A 13,009-nucleotide genomic window follows, 5' to 3' on the forward strand; every position below is an offset into this window, starting at 1 on the left:
CAAAACGGTATGGGTTTTTCCTCTACACTAATATGATTGTGGGATCTTAGCAGCCTGTGTTTAAAAAGTCCCTAATAACCAGTGACTAGGAATTAAATGCATTTCTACAAGTCATCACATATAATAATTGGAACCTTTAATAATGTCAATGCACCATGACTTCTCTGCAGATTACAGAGAAACTGTTCACTTATTTCTAAGTGTTAGCCAGAAGTTTTAAGTTACTGCTATGCCAGAAGTTGGGAGACGAGAGAAATAGAAGCAAAATTCATGGGTGGCAAAATTCTTATTAGAGGCAATGTCTTCCTTTCACACACACACCTCGTTTCTCTCATTCCAATCAAATCAAGGCTCACCAGGCTGTTGAAGCCTGTAGTGCAGGAATGGGCAAAGATGAACTCATGGGTGGCATGTGGTCTCCTAGATTCTACTGAGAGATAACTTGCCATCAGCTACACACAGAACAAGCGTTAACAGCCTTTCTTGCTACTTTCCTTACAACCCTGAAACCCTCCCAAAGTCCACCAAACCAGTCCACCAAGACTCTCAACTGGCCCCTCTTGAAAAGAAGTCGCATGATTTGAGAGAAAAACACTCCCACTCATAAAACCCTTGAGTTCATGTATGTCCAATATTGCTGTTTTCTCTGTAGTCCTTCTCAAAATGACAATAGAGAGCCATGAAACAACATTTCCTTTATAGAAGGAATACAGAGTAAAATATCTGGAAGTATTTTGGCTTGCCGGGTGTGTGTATGTCTACTGGGTGAGGAATTGGGCCCTTGCCTCACACCAGTTGCTCAGTCCTACTTTAGTTCATAGAATCATAGAGCTGGAAGTGACCATAAAGCGGCAACCAGTCCAGCCCCCTGCCATGCTGGAATTACACTATCAAAGCAACTCTGACATTTGGCCACCCAGTCTTGTTTAAAACATCACAAAAATGAAAACTCCACTACACTCTTGAGACAGCATATTCCACTGCTGAACCAGTCTTACTGAGTCAGAAGTTCTTCCTAACGTACTGCCATTGTTGTTACTTTTTATGTTTTGAATCTTTTGAGAAAGCACTTTGGAGGATGTGCAAATCTTATATTTATTGTTGTGTGCCTTCAAGTCAGTTCTAATTTATGGCAACCTAAGCAAGCCTATCATGGGTTGTCTTGGCATCTTCTTCAGATGGTGTTTGCCATGCCAGCTTCTTGAAGCTTAGGAGTGTGGCTTGCCTAAGGGACCCAATGGGTTTCTGTGGCTGAGTGGGGATTTGAACTCTGTTCTCCAAGAGTTCAGTCCAATGCTCAAATTGTTAAGAAAATGCAAACATGGGATATTTACAGTAATAGAAATAAAACATGTATGGAAAGTCACAATGACTAAGCAAGAGCCATTAAGAAGCCCCACAGTTGAAAAAGCTAATGTAATTTAGAAGTCTGAATGTCAAGGACAGAATTGTAGAATGTACAATTGGAACACCTGAGATTCATTAGTTGTACAAAGTGAAATGATGAAAATCTTAGTATGGGTTGAACTATGTGAACCAATCAAAATGAAGTTACACGCCCCCACTGGGTGGAAACTGACTAAGTGGGTGGTGATTAACAATGGCTCTAATAATTGCTCATGTTTGCCAATGTTTTTGTGGTAGTTGTGGATAGTAGTTGGAGTGTATTTGGATGATATTGGAGATTGTAGAGATTGTGAGGGCATTAGTATTTGTATATATGAAAAAGTCGATATTTTATATACTGGGAGTGGTACCCGGGATACGAATTGATCGCGTTGAAATTTCGGGATACAAAAAATAGATAGGAAAAAATGTTCCGGGTTACGATATTTTTTTCGGGTTACGAAAAATATCGGCGCGAAATAAAGCGAGCGGCGCGGCTTTCCGCCTAGCGCGCTTCAAAAAGACCTTTCGGGTGCGAATTTCGGTTCGAACGCCGCGCGAACGAATTAATTTCTAACCGAGCACCATGTATAAGACTACTGAGTTGTCTGGTGTCTTGGTGAAGGATACACGAGCCAGCAGATCCTGGAGAAGTTTGGAGACATCTCAGGAAGAAGAGTGTAGGAAGGCTCTGGAGATTTGTCCGGGTCTTCAGCCTTTCTCTGAAACTTGCTGCTTGGAGAAAAGCATTAACCACTGATCAAAACTGATCATCCGCTGCATACACAGGTGGTGAGTTAGAGCCAGAGGTGAAGAGCTAACAACTCCCATCATCCCTGACACAATCACTATGCCCTGCTGGCCATTATAATATTGGCAATATAATTAAGTATTGGTGAGCACTACATCAGCCTTTGTTCCATGGATTCTTTATTCACAGATTCAGCAATCAATGGCTTGAAAATATTTTAAAATCTATATATTCAAAAAAGCAAACTTGGTTTTGCATTTATATAAAGGACCCTTTTTAACTCCATTATTTTTCATGGGACGTAGCGCTCATGGATTTTGGCATCCGCAGGGGGATCTTTGAATCAAACTCAACATATACTAAGATCTACTATAACAATCTATTGGTTTACCCCAGCCCTTTTCATAGTTTTAAGAATGTGTGACTTGGTTTTCACTGTGGTATTACTGGTGTCTTTGATGTCAGTGGGATGCTGATGAATCCACTCTGCGTATTAAAACTGTCCAAGGTACTGAACCTATTTAGGGGCTGAGGTTAATTTACGTCTGATAATGTGGATAATTTTATATATGATGTTTTTGGAATTGTTACAGGTGTTTTTGTGTGCCTTCCAGTTTTTCCCCATTTTATGGCAACCCTAAGGAAAAACTCTATGGGGTTTCTCGGGGCTGAGAGTGTGTGATCACCCAAGGTACCCCAGTGAATTTTCTGGAGAGTGGGGAATTGAACCCTGGTCTCCAGAGTTCTGGTCCAATGCTCAAGCCACTATACCATGCTGGCTCTCAGTCTAATGTGATTTTAGTTCATCTTTGTAAGCCATTGTAAGTGAGACTATGGTTAAGTAAATCAAATATTCACATTGCTATGCCCAACAAGAGTAGAGCCACTGAACCATTTCATTCACACAGGTGTGGATTAACCATTAGCAATTGATTCAGTAATAATAATACTACATAATAATAATAACTACATAGTTTATTTTTATCCGCTTTTCCAACTTTGATCAAAGCGGGCGTTACCAGATTTAGATAAAAAATAACATCAAGATAAAACAAATTAAACAGCATTTAAAAAACAATCACAATAACAACAATAGGGTCAGCTGAGTGGGGGGATTCCATAACATTGCAAGGTCATGACACCGAGGGAGGTCAGTTAAAACATAAAAATGACATCTCATGGGGGGAAGGCTTGGGAGACGAAGGTATACTAACTGGACAGTCTACTCTAGCAATGGATGTAGGCCAATTGGGCCAATCAAATACATATTACAGCGTTGCTGTTTACGTCAGACACAATGGCGAGTGAGTCAACAGAGGTCTGACTTAGGAGAGGACAGCTTTCAGCAGAGCAAGTGGATACTTAAATCCATTTAGCTGCAGGAGATAATAGTGCATTAGGAGGATGCCAGAAATGACTGAATTATCCTGTTGAGTGGTTCCGGTCTGTTAGAGTGTGCAGCAGCTAGAACTGCTGTCGCCTTTGCCCCAAACATTTTCTGACTACCTCTGTAGCTTGATTTACTAAAACCCTTTCTTATGGTTTTTCAAAACTTTTGGTAGTGTTTTGTTCCCCCCCCTGATTTCAGTGGGAAAATAAATGCTCTCAGCAAGATCTTGGCAGTCTCTGTTCAGAGAGGTCCTCACCACACTCAAGTTGAATATTTAATCTCTTGCCCGCACGTTTTTTTATAGGCTGGATTTGAAATGACATGACAGTCGCCTTGTCCTGCCAAGTAGAACATCGATGGACAGGAAGAAGGACAAGGAGGTGGAGCCTGGCTTTCTGAGATTAGTATGAAGAATGACAACAGGGGGAGGACGCTGCCTGCTGATGCCAGTTCTCTCGGGAATGTGTGTGAGAGATCTTCATTTTCCTTTTGTAACTAGGTAGCTGGATTATGGCAGCTTTCCATTCTGCTAGGCAACCACATAGTGAATTAGGTGCAATTATTCAGTAAATTCCTAAACAAAGCAGTTTCTTCTTTCAAGAAAATGTTGGATTTAGGAGGAAGGCTCCAAGGCTTTGGCTTGGTTAGTATGCGCTGGCAAGTTTTGATGGTGAGAGTAAGAAATTTGGAAAATTGAAATAGGAGATTGTTTGAGCGTTCTTGATCAGGATGGTGCTACTTGACAATGGTTCACTGTGGGTTTGAAAGGATTTGTCTTAATTTTAACAGCTGACAGTATAACAAAGGTGGTGTCTAATGTTAGGTTACGAAGAAGCACTGTGCCGACTCAAGTGTGCAGTAAAAGAAAGCAGGTCAGTAAATACCCAGGCTAAGAAGATTCAAAGGAGTCCCTACGTGCTTCATAATTAAATCTGTAACATTCTGGACTGAACCTGCATAGGTTTATTTTTAATTGTTTATCCAGGAGCATGGTCCAAAGGTGTGTGCCAGTGTTTAGCATTACTTTTCATCTTCAAATTCATTGAGAGAGCATATTAGAGAGTGAACAAAGGGTCAGTTTTAAGTAGAACAGCCACTGGGCAAGTTCTGTGTGCCAGGGTCCCTGGATTTTTACAAGATATTGATCACTTAGTAGGAGTAATTAATTTGTCTGTAAACCATGTTGATATTGATCATAATAAATTTCATGGGCTTGATAAAAACCCAGCTTTTAGAAGCCAACAATGCTGACAACATGCTAGGTATATGCTAATATGGCTGTTTTCATCAAAACTGTACATTGTTCAAAACTAAGAAATTTCTTTATTCTCAAATGGAGAAGATTTTTCTCAAAGGATAAAATGGCTTGGTGCAATCCAGAACTATGAGAGTCAATGGGAATTGTTGCCAGCACTGTCATCCCTGAAGTATAAAATCCTTGTTTGCCACAGATACATGTGCAAAGCAATCCTACATATTTGTACTCATATATAAGTCCTACTGCATTCAGAGAGACTTACTCCTTTATAACTATGTTCAGAGTTGCAGGTTCATAGTACAATTCCATGCGTGTCTGCTCAGAATTAAAATCCCACAGACTTTAAAGAAGTTACTCCTAAGTAAGCATATTTTAAGTTTCAGTTTTAAAGTACATTTATTTATATAGAAAGAATTTTGCATTGCTGCATTAGAGACATGTGCAGCTTTCCCAGATTATCAGTTATTAGTACAATATTGGTACAGATTTTACCTGATTACCCTTGAGATTCATCTTCTGTTGTAGTGATACTGCATTTTTCTAGCATGGTACACTATGTTTATATTATTTTAAAAATCTATAGTGTTGCTTGACAAAGAGGACTCACTGATGAAATTTGTCAAGGACTGGAAAGTAGTAACTGTGACCCAAAACATGTTTTCTTTGCTGGGACATGGTTTTCTTTGCTGTGTATGTATGTGTATGTGTATGTGCTTTTAGGTCACCTGCCAACTTATGGTGAACCCATGAATTTCATAGGGAAGGTATACTCAGGCAAGGTTTTCTTAGGCAAGGTATACTCAGAGGTCAAAGTTCAGTGGATACCAAGTACCCACTGTACTCCATTCTATTTCATGCACACATATCTCCATTTATGAAGATGTAAGTCACATGCTGAATTCCAGCCTTTACTTCTTTTTTTGGAATTTAAACTCCTAGAACCTTAGAGCTACCAATAATCCAAAATGTCCCTTTCCCAAAATCTGGTCTGAATGCTCTTGAAATCTGGATTGTGACCAGGAGCCCTGAAAGTGCTAGGTTGCTATCACAGGAACTATTCTAAGAGGTTGAAAAAATTACTTTTTTGGATTACAGTGCCCACGTTGCCCAACTACCTTAAACCACGTTTTTCAAGATCAAAGTGTGTTTGAAATGCGCCTTCAGGGTTTTTTTTTTTTTTGATAAATACAGGAAGGTTTGGGTTGCAGAAATAGCATAATGAGACATTGGAAGTGGCACTTGCATTCACACACATTTATACCTCAACAAGACTATAGGTTAGTCTGGTCTCAGTTGGTCATGGTCTACTAGCCCTCCCACCTACTTAATCTGTACGCAATTTCCAAAGGACCACATATCTTCAGACAATTTTTGTTGGGTATGTATACTGTTTTTCTTCCTTTAGAAAGCCAGGCACCCTCCTGCTGGGAATATCTTTTAAAAAACCCTTAAAACATTACAGCTGAGTAGCCAGCAATATAGCTACAAGAAGTTATTTACCCTTCCTGTAAAATCTAATTATCTGTTGATGTAAAGTATTGTCTATACATAGAAAACATGCAGAGTGAATGCAGTTGAAATTTGGGTCAAACAGGAATACCAGTTTGCTTGTTTGTTTTGTTTATATGCAGTCTTTCATGTAAGGCTTCTATGTGGTCTTTTAATGAAATGTAAGGTTTTAATGTTTAATCTTTATACATTGTTTAATCACTTTAAAAATAATTCTTATATTTATACTTTTATTAATTTTTAAAAATAGTTTTTAATTTGTATTGTTTTAAAATGTTTGGTTTAGTTCTGCCCCCCCCCCCCCCCGCTCATGGATGTTAAAAATGTGGGCACCCAAACCCATATTAGTCAATGCGTGGTGATGTGTGTGCAGCTGCCTCAGTGTGCCTGTGATGCATGACATAGGCGGAATACAGACTGCCCGCCGCCCTAGTTTGTTCTGCAGGGAAGCCACAGCCTTCAGACCGCAGGGCTTCCCCGTGGAGCAAAAAGAACCCTTAAAAATCGGGTTCTTTATGTGGCATGCTTGTGACGCCGCAATGCACCAATAGTGCACTTGTGGCATCACAATGGCGCCGAGACATGCGGATGCTAAGCGTCTGCCACATCAAAATGGGGCACCCATGTGTACTGGGTGCTGCCATTTTGACGTAAAGATTATGTACTAGGGTTGCGGGGCGTATATAAGCAGCGCCGTGAGGCAACCCTAGTACGTATGCAGGCCGGCGCTTTTGCCGGTCTGTACAACGACAGTGTTAACTAATATAAAGTGGGGTGATCTGCTGGAGCTCCAATACATGAATAGCTAGTTTGACAAAACAATAGGTGCACTGTAAATGTATTACATAGATAAATAAGGACATAAAGACATAAATAGCTTTCTCTTTACATGGGACCCAAGGTGACTTACAAAAAGGCTAAAGTACAGATGTTCCTGTTGTGGTGGGGTTTGGAATTCTCTGCTGACCACACAGTGATCAAATCCCCCCCAAAGCCTACCTTTTAAGCTGCTACAACCCACCCCCTCAACCATGTATTGGCTGGTGGAGAAGAAGTGCAGAGCAGCATCAAGCTATTTTTCTATAACTGGAGACATAACAATGACATCATCCTCTGGACTCCTGAAGGACCCCTAGAAGGTTGCTGCATGTATAACTGTAGGAATATAGCAGGATGCTGCTCCATCACTTCCTTGATCTCCATTAGCCAATCAATGGTTATGTTTGTGGGGTTTACAATAGCCTAAAAGGTGGAATTTTGAGGGCCTGAGGGAAGGACATATCATAGTTGCACCTGTACAGAACTTTGCAATAGGTCTCCTAATCCAGGATCTTAGTTAATAACTACATATTAATATGAAGTAATTACAGATTGAGTCTCCTTTATTCAAAAGTATTGGGACAAGAAGTGTTTTCGATTTTAGGTTTTTCCTGGATTTTGGACTATTTGCATATACATTATCAGCTACCTTGGAAATGGGACCTAAATCTAAACATGAAATTAATTTATGTTTAGTATACACCTTATACACATAGCCTGAAGGTAATTTTACACATAATATTTTAAATATTATAAATATAATTATTTTAAATATTTTACATGAAACAATGTTTGTTTATACCAAAACCATCAGAAAATAAAGGTTTCGCTATTTCAGCCATGCATGTGAATAATTTTGGATTTTGGAATATTTGAGATTTTAGAATTCTAAATAAGGGACACTCAAAATGTACTGTGATTGGTAAGATGGCAAAACATTGGAAGTTGCTTTATACAAGGTTATGCCATTTGACCAGTATGGTCTACAATATTTGGCCATTACTTTCCAGAAACTCAGAAAAGGCAACATGTGTTTCATTACCTACAATTTGAGTTTCTTAATTGGAAGTGGGAGAGACTGGATGTGACAGTGAAGCATGTGTGAAACAGAATAATATTCTAGACATGACTTTGATTTGATTTAGCAAGGCTCTTCAGTTCTCTCCCACTGATTGTTTGGATCAGACAGTGCTGTCCCTGCTATTAGACAGAATGCAGCAGTTGCCTCACATCCCATATTGGGAGTGGCAGTGAGCTTCTGGAAGACAGCTGTGTGTACTACATGGCCTACTCTTGCCCCTTAGGCAATTTTGCTATTCTTAACATCATTGTCAGTGTGTAAGAAAGGTTCAGCTACAAACCACTTGCCATCTGTAGGTGCAAAAGTAAGGCATATGATTATGTCCTTGCCTTGGGTCATCCTGGGATCAGAACAACAAGCTCTAAATATGCTGAAAGATACTGAATTCCTTGCCTTTTATATTCCATGCTACCCTTCATCATCCCTAGTATCAAAACTAAACTAACTAGATGGCTAAACTATACACCTTTCATTAACTCCCTCTCTCTCCTCTGAGTTTTTTTGCTCCTGTGACTACAAAGATGTATCAGAGAAGAAAAGAAAAATGAAAGAAAAAAAAGAAAGAAAGACAGTACAGCAAGGGCTGGTACAATTTGAAAAGCCAGAGGCTGCGATGCTAATGAGATTTTTTTAATCTGGGGCATGTTTTTATTACCTCCTGGCTCATTAACCCTCACCACCGCCAGCAGAAGTAAAATAAACTATGCAAATCTTCTCAATTTATATGTTTTCTATGGATTGCAGCTACTTCTGGAGTTGAGTTAGGGTTGAACATATTTTCACAGGTTTTTAATCCCGCAGAACCTGTTTTTAATGCTCTTAACATTTGGGTGAAACAAACCTCTGCATGTGTCTTTGTAGCTAATGCAATGGTATAAATTATGAGTCAGTTTGGGGTGCATTTGTGGTTGGGTAGGCTAGGACCTTTTAATCCAAATTCTTATTTATAACACATGACCTTTCTCCTCTTTTATATGTGCAGCAGATCTGGAAGGAGTTATGGACTAGATCTCTCGATGATAGCCATGGAAGTAGCACTTTCCCCCATCATGCCTCAGGAACTGGATTCTGTAGCAGCTGATGCATCCCCCATGCTCATCAACATGACTCCCACTACTGAGAAGGAAAGCAGGGAAGATGCAATGAAAGACCTTGATTCTGGGCAGCAATATGAAAAGCCTCCCCCTCTCCACACTGGAGCTGACTGGAAGATTGTTCTCCACTTGCCTGAGATTGAGACATGGCTCCGGATGACATCAGAAAGGGTCAGGGATCTGACTTACTCAGTCCAGCAAGACTCAGAAAGCAAGCATGTGGATGTTCATTTGGTGCAGCTAAAAGTAAGCTTAAATATTACTATCTATCTGTTACAATACAACTGCAGATGTCTTGCAGACAGTTCTTCTGGAGGTTATAATGACATAGGAAGGAGGAATATCATGTCATGGCTGTTTGTCATAATATTTACTGAATAAACTACTGCAATGAAAATTTCTTTCCTAGAGATAAAGTCAGATCTGAGATCTGGATAAGTCGTGCAATGGTAATTTGAATTCTTCTGTGTGTTCCAGACTGTCACAGGAAATTGGTACCTCGATAGTGAATCCAGGAAGCTATTTTCCTAATGGTAACTTCTAGTAATAGTTGCATAGAAGATTTCAGCAACATTTGAGTGGACAATAAAGGGGATGCACTCTCTGTGTGATCATATGCTTATCATCATTCGCTGCATAGTTGTCTTTGACCCAGGACAGGTTGACCCAAAATGGCAGTGTGGTGGCGGCCTGTTTCCCTCCAGCGGGACACCGCAGCTGCCAAACCGTGCGGTGTCCCTCCAGAGTAAAAAGAACCCGGAAAAAATGGGTTCTTTTTCCGTCACTGGGCGGACTTCATGAGTGTGCCAACTCCTCCTTGCATTTTCCTTTGGTAATAAAAATGATGGGAAAAGCAATGGCAAATCATGGCATTCCTACACATACAATGCTCCCAGTGCTCCTGATTGGTCTATTTCCTTGAAATAAGTTATACCGCTGTACACTCCAATCAAGAAGGTCATCTTACCAGATTTCAATGATCCCTATTATATCATATTTGTTTTGTTGTTTTAAGAGTTCAAGTTCAACTTGTTTATTTCTGTATTAGTGTAAAGATATCTAAGACCATGGGGCATTCTACCTAGCTGCTTATTTAGGGATTTTTTCTCTCCTCTCACTGTTGAATTCTTGTACTATTCCTCAAGTTCCCTGCTGTTTTGTGAGCTATTTAGCCTTCTCTAAATATCTGAGCCCTGGTTGTGCAATGGTTCAGTGCCTGTACTGCAGCCACTCAGTCACAAACCACAAGATTGTGAGTTCAATACCAACCAGGGGGCTCAGGTTCAATTCAGGCTTGCATCCTTCCGAGATTGCTAAAATGAGTACCCAGTTTGCTGGGGCAATTAGGTTACAGTTGTAAACTGCTTAGGGAGTGCTTAAGTGCACTAATAAGCGGTATAGAAATGTACTTGCTATTGCTATTGCTATTCTCTGTCAGAGAGATCTGATGCTGCAAAAAACTACAAATCCAAGGATTCCATAACATTAAGCCATGGCAGTTAAAGCAGTGTCAAACTGCATTATTTCTGCAATACAGATCAGCCCCTTATCTCGTTTCCCTTCTACCAGCAGGCAAAGATTTTTGTTGTTGTTCTGGCATGCTTTCTGCCATTGTCTGGCTGCTGCAGTTGAGACCAGTTGTCAGTTCTGTCTCTAATTTCTTTAGTAATGTATTTTAAAATTGTGTTCTAATTACTTTGAATTGTGCTTTTAATTTAATTGTATTTTAATGGTTGATTTTGTTTTACATTTTAATTGTGTTCTTCTGTTACCTAATAATACTGTGAGTCTGAATTCCATTTTGGGTAGAAAACCGGAATACAAATTGAAGAAACAAACAAAAGAGGGATGCCCCAAGATGCTGAGGAATCATGCTTCCATGCAACAGATGGGACAGTGGGGAATGTGAGGCAGGAAAATATCATTATTGCAGAAATGACAGAAATAACATTGTTTCTGGGGCCAGTGGGAAGATATGGATTACATTCCCACTTAGGGTGATAAAAGATGCTCCTCTGATCTTTCAGAGTGCCTGTCCTTCCATTTGTGCCCTTTCCATTCCTTAGGACAATACCACACTACATTGTTATAGACCTATTATTCTAGTTTTACTGCTATGGCTGCCTCTCTGGCTGAGAATTCTAAATGCCCTTTCCTAAACAGTGAAGCCCAGGATTCCATTGAGTCAGTCACAGCAGTAAAAGTGGAATAAAAGTGCTAGAATAGTATAGTGTGGTACCACTAGGGAAAAAAAAAAAGAAGGCTGTAGGCACTTGCATATTTGAGATAACCAGAAACCTATTTACCTTGCTCATTGCACTGGTAGCTCATTATTCTACCTCTCCTCCCTCTGCTGAATGGATTTCTAAAACCTCTTACGTGTATAACAGAGAAAGGTTACAATGGCCTGTTACAGACGGCCAAAATAAAGCTGCTTCAGGTCTCTTTGGAGGCATGCTATTTAAATGATGCATGGGTCCTAAGAGCCCAGAGGTCGTGCCAAAGCCACACTCCATTCCTAAGCACTGGAGTGCAGTTTTGGTGCAGCTTCCGGATTCTTAGGATGCATGCATCATTTAAATAGCATACCTCCAAAGAGTCCTGAAGAAGCTTTATTTTGGCAGTCTGTAACAGGCCAATGAATACTCTTTTTCAGTTGCTAAGACTCTTCCTTCCACAAACATGCAGGCAATGTCACACAGCCCACCACTAGTTGAAACCAATGTCTACAGTATTCTTTGATATATACAAAATATGAAGGCCCTGTGTGATTAAGAACCCTCAATCCTTAAGGATCCCATTTGGGAGAAGGGTGGGATATAAGGGCAATAAATAAATAACAAACCCTGAAACAGCAGAACAGCTGATGACATGGAGGTCTGCCATGCTCTCTCTCTCTCTCTCTCTCTCTCTCTCTCTCTCTCTGTGTGTGTGTGTGTGTGTTTGTGTATGCACTGACACATTATAAAGTCTTGCTTTGACTCACATAAGACTATTGCTATCTGCACATCCATGGTACATATGGAGAAGAGGCTTCATGGAAGAAAAGAACTGAGATTGTAGGCACTTGTGGTATAAAACAGTAAGGGGGGGGGTCACACTTCAAGTGGACACATGTTGTACATATGTTTTGGGTTTTTTTAAAGCTTCTTGCATGAAGCAACTTGGCAGAGAAGGAAGTAGACTGAGTTAGAATCTCTCTTTTTCTAGTGTTATTTTTTTTCCTTGTAGGGAGCATTCAAACTGTGATACCTTACCAGAAGTGGTGTCATGAGCTAGGATGTCACCCAGTGTGGAGAATATCATCTGGGAAGGCTGTGCATTAACCCCTCTTACATTGAAGGGGGAGGAGGGTCCAACTGGGTGTCACCCCTCCTCTGAAGTGTCACTTGGGGCAATCTGCATTCTCCTGCAGCTCCCAATGATGCCATTGCTTACCAGTAATCCAAATTGATGTGGTTGTTGTTATGTGCTTTCAAGTCATTTCCAAATTATGGTGCCCTAAGACAACCCTATCACAGGATGTTTGTTGTTGTTCAGAGCCCTGTTCAGAGATGGTATGCCATTGGCTTTTTCTAAGGCTGACAGTGGGTGGTTTGCCCAAGATCACCCAGTGGTTTTCTATGGCCACACAGCGATTCAAACCCCAGTCTCCTAGATTCCACTCACTCTTTGGGCAGTGCAATCTACCACTTTAGGATCCCTTCACTTTATTATCTTG

The 13,009-nt window shown here is 40.3% G+C and overlaps 1 protein-coding gene across 4 annotated transcripts in view; it reads left to right on the top strand.

Moving 5' to 3' along the window:
* The window catches only part of AKAP6 (A-kinase anchoring protein 6), a 346,755-nt gene that overhangs the window by 53,696 nt on the left and 280,050 nt on the right, over window positions 1–13,009 (top strand). For 3 of the 4 annotated variants that reach the window (XM_042444832.1, XM_042444835.1, XM_042444834.1), the window contains exon 2: window positions 9,177–9,534. In XM_042444832.1, the coding sequence (XP_042300766.1) occupies window positions 9,211–9,534 (324 nt within the window). In that variant the 5' untranslated portion in view covers window positions 9,177–9,210. The remainder of the gene's footprint in view (window positions 1–9,176; window positions 9,535–13,009) is intronic. The other variant, XM_042444833.1, reaches the window with a different exon arrangement.

Source organism: Sceloporus undulatus, chromosome 1, assembly GCF_019175285.1.
Source record: "Sceloporus undulatus isolate JIND9_A2432 ecotype Alabama chromosome 1, SceUnd_v1.1, whole genome shotgun sequence".
Taxonomy (NCBI): domain Eukaryota; kingdom Metazoa; phylum Chordata; class Lepidosauria; order Squamata; family Phrynosomatidae; genus Sceloporus; species Sceloporus undulatus.